Here is a 3,917-nt window from a genome sequence, read left to right on the forward strand (position 1 = left end):
GATGAATGAGTCTGAATGAACTAATGAATGTAATGTCCTAAGTTAAGAAAGCATGTTAAATGAACAAGTACTTACCTAGAGTAGTTACGGGTTGTATAGTTAAGGTGTGAAGGGGAATAGGAATGGTCACTTCGTATCTTACCTAGATGAGTGAATGACTAGTTAGGGAAGATGATTGATTATGTAGACATGATCTAAACCTTAGGTAGTCTTAAGTATTATTTAGGTAATATTGAAGAGGTCAATCATGGACGTTATCTTCATGATTTACTTAAGTAAGTCTTTTGATATCCTTTGGAAAGAGAATGTCATATTATTTATATGTTTGTTGTATTAAGTGAGAATGATTCTATTTTAGGTAATCTATAGGATCTCTTTAGTGTGTGCAAGGAATTGTATGGGCGGTCGCTTCACAACTCACTCAAGTGAGACTTAGAATTACCTTTGGTAGGAGGGCCTCATATTAATGTGTTTGATGTATTCTAAGTGTGTGTATATCATTATAGGTGGTCTTAAGAATCATTTAGGTGTGCCTAGAGAGGGTGTATATGTGGTCTCTGTTTGTATTACTAAAGTCACTCTTAGGATAACTTTTAGTGAGGGAATTGCATGCTATAAAGTGTCTATGGTGAAGCTAAGAAACTTTTGTACGGTGAAAGAACTTCAATATAACAGGGATATAAGTCGCTATAAGGTTTGTTTAAATATATTATAAATTGCTTAAGTGATTTCTAATGTGTTTCTATGGTGTTAAATGTTGGTCTTATGATTATTATGATGTTTAAGTCAAAAGATGCATATTTCAAATAAATGTCCATTTTCATGATTTTATGCATTATGCAATACATAGTACATGTTTTTGTACTAATTTCATGTTTTTATCTATCTATAAAGTGATTAGTAAGTGAAGGTTCTTTTGGAGAGCTATGTTTGGATTAGAAGATCGTTCAAGCAAGTTGAATTATGTCCTCATTTGACTCGAGGGCATAGATGTCTTGTAGTTCCTTTATCGAAGTATTATAATGGCCATAGTAGTACTTATTTCTATTGTGTATGGGCCGTGTCTCAAAGTATTCTTGTGTCTATAATTAAATGAAATGAGACTTAGTATTTCGTATGAGTTTTATATGGAAGATATTTTATCGACTTACAGAATGTTTGTGAAAAGTTCTAATTCTGCACTACTTTTCATATGTTTATATGAGATGAACGATACAGAAGGGCTTGTACAATACCTCAGAGAGGCCAAGTACGCCGGTTTCATTCCGATAATGCCATATGTTCTAGGGTGTGGTTTCGAGATGTGAAAACATGGTATCTAAGCATAATTTACGAAAGTGGTCTTAGGGAAGCAAAAAGTCTCATCCAGTCACGTCTTGTAGTGACTTGACCATCCCTGTGATTCGCGACACATCTATGGGCGAGAGTCTATAGGACGATAGAGTTTCTCTTCTTTTCTACTCCTATGTTGTACGTAGAATAGAAGTTACTAGTACTCTTTTCTTATGGCTTTCCTTCTGTTTTTAGGAAGATGAGTACGAGGAGGACACCGGCTAGGAGTGTTAAGGAGAATTATGTGAATGAGGAGATTCATACTCAACTTGAGTAAGTACCTCAAGTTGCTCAAGCCCCTATCGGAGGTCAAGGTAATGAGGTTTCGATTGTTCACCCGGAAATGACTAATGGGGAAATAAGAGAGGCTTTACTTACTTTAGCCTGAGCTTTGACTACCCATGTGAATATGGGTCTTGCACCTAGAGTGAATGTAGGGGGTAGCACCATGACATCTATATTGAGAGACTTTGTGAGGATGAATCATCCTATCTTTCTTGGCTCTAAGGTGGGAGAGGATTCCCAAGAGTTCCTAGATGAGGTGTATAAGATAGTGCATGCTATGGGAGTGAATTCTAGGGAGAAATCAGAGTTGGCTTCGTATCAATTGAAAGATGTTTCTCAAGTGTGGTACACACAATGGAAAGGCAATAGGCCGGTTGAGTCGGGTCCTATAGAGTGGGAGGAATTCAAGGAGGCTTTCTTGGGAATATACTTTCCCTTGAGAGGAGGAAAGTGAAGGTAGAGGAGTTTATCCATATCAAGCAAAGCAACATGAGTGTGGAAGAGTATTCTTTGACGTTCACTATGATGTCTAAATATGCAACATCTTTGGTGTCTAAGCCTAGTGATGAGATGAGTAGGTTTGTGATGGGTGTTGCCGACCTTGTGAGGGAAGAATGTTGTACGTCCATGTTACAAGATGATATGACCTTAGCTACACTCATGGTGTGTGCTCAATCTATGGAGGAGTCCAAAGTTAAGAGGATGTTTACAAATTTGAATATAAGTGGACCAAGTGAGCAAGATCAGCCTAGGTTCAAGAAGAGGGCTCAAAATCAAGAGGGACCTAGTGCTCCCGAGGTCAAACTTGAGAAAGGAGGTGCTTATCAAGATGGCAAGCCTACTTGTGCTACTTGTGGAAAGAAACATTATGGGAAGAAGTGTCTAGCCGATACTAGTGGTTGCTTTCATTGTGGGAAGGATGATCATAAGGTAAGAGATTGTCGTACCATTGTTGCTAGAGGAATAGAGGGTAAGCAAGTTACTCCTAATGTTCCGGGTAATGATTCTACAAAGGCAAAGGCTCGTTTCTATGCACTCCGAGCAAGAGGATCAAAGTCGTATGGGGATGATGATGATGATGTTGGTAAGTTCTAGTAGTTATGTATTTTAGTGGTATGAGTTCCTTGTAAGTATGGGAGTATGATTAATAAATGGGCTAGATGGTCATCGAAGTATGTTTCATATGCATGTTGTTTAGGGGTCTTGTTGATATTGAATTTCATTAATTCCTTACATTGTGCATTTCCTGAAGTTATGATTATTTTAGAAAATGTGTTTACATGAATTATCTTGCATATTATCATGTTTCCTTCATGAATTACCTAAAAGTTGCATTTTCGAAAAATGTTTAAAATTTATTGAAAAGTTGCCAAGGATTTCTGCTCACTGTAAAATTTTTGAGAAATTGACTAATTCATTGTTTGGTCGAAAATTGTTGTAAGGTTGTTATAACTGATGTATATGAGCATGATATTGAATATAAAATGAGTTTTTACTATTTTGAATAGAGGATGTGAGTTTTATGGCATAATGAGTTGTAGAATTTGTTGTAGTTTCTTGTTGTGTTGTGATTCTCTTAATTTTTTGAAATTGATGTTTATACTTGATTGTATGTTGTATAATGTGTTATATGGTATGGTCATAAGCTTCTAGTTGAGTCTCTTCTGTTGGAAGTGTTCTGAGAGTTGCATGTGTCATTCGAGGACGAATGTTGTCCAAGTGGGGGAGAATGTAATACCTCGAAAATGACTTAGGTGAAGCTAGATCATAACATGGTTTTAATTAGGGTTTAAGGTCCTAAAATGGATTACAATGTGGTATTGAGGCAGCGTCTAGAGTAAAGGGTGCATTGGAAGTCAAACGTCAAGGGACGACCAAGACGTTTGACGACTACGTCACCTATGTGTCTCACATGTGTTTATGTGCCTATATGTGTGTTTAATGAGTTAATTAGTTCATTATATGAGTTATAATAGTGTTTATAGTCATTTTCTTGAGTTTGATGAGGTTTGGAGGTCAAACGACCATGACGTTCGAAAGGTTTGCCTTGAAACGACCTTTTCCATCTAGGAATGTTTCGTCGAGTTCTACATGTTCGTTTTTGATGAAAATCATGTGGGAGGTCCTAAACTCCTATAGGAACATATTCGGGTTATAAATGACCGGGGAAAAATTCCCAAGGACTATCCAAGGGTCTTTGAGGAAGGACCCTTCATTTGAGCCAAGGCTGTCTAGACCAGGCCCCAAACAGTTGAGGCAAATGACGGCTCATGGGCCAGTCGATGCCCCATCAATGGTTC

General features: G+C 37.5%; 1 protein-coding gene across 1 annotated transcript; it reads left to right on the forward strand.

The window, feature by feature from the left end:
* Positions 1–2,106: 2,106 nt before the first annotated feature.
* On the forward strand, positions 2,107–2,712 carry LOC107022110. Its single transcript, XM_015222817.1, has one exon. It carries the CDS (start codon positions 2,107–2,109, stop codon positions 2,710–2,712), a length of 606 nt encoding a protein of 201 aa, XP_015078303.1.
* Positions 2,713–3,917: the final 1,205 nt, after the last annotated feature.

The sequence above is a fragment of the Solanum pennellii genome, chromosome 6 (assembly GCF_001406875.1).
Source record: "Solanum pennellii chromosome 6, SPENNV200".
NCBI lineage: Eukaryota > Viridiplantae > Streptophyta > Magnoliopsida > Solanales > Solanaceae > Solanum > Solanum pennellii.

Excerpts from the sequence above, each read along its gene's own strand:
- LOC107022110 (XM_015222817.1), top strand. The coding sequence starts at position 2,107 with ATGAGTGTGGAAGAGTATTCTTTGACGTTCACTATGATGTCTAAATAT.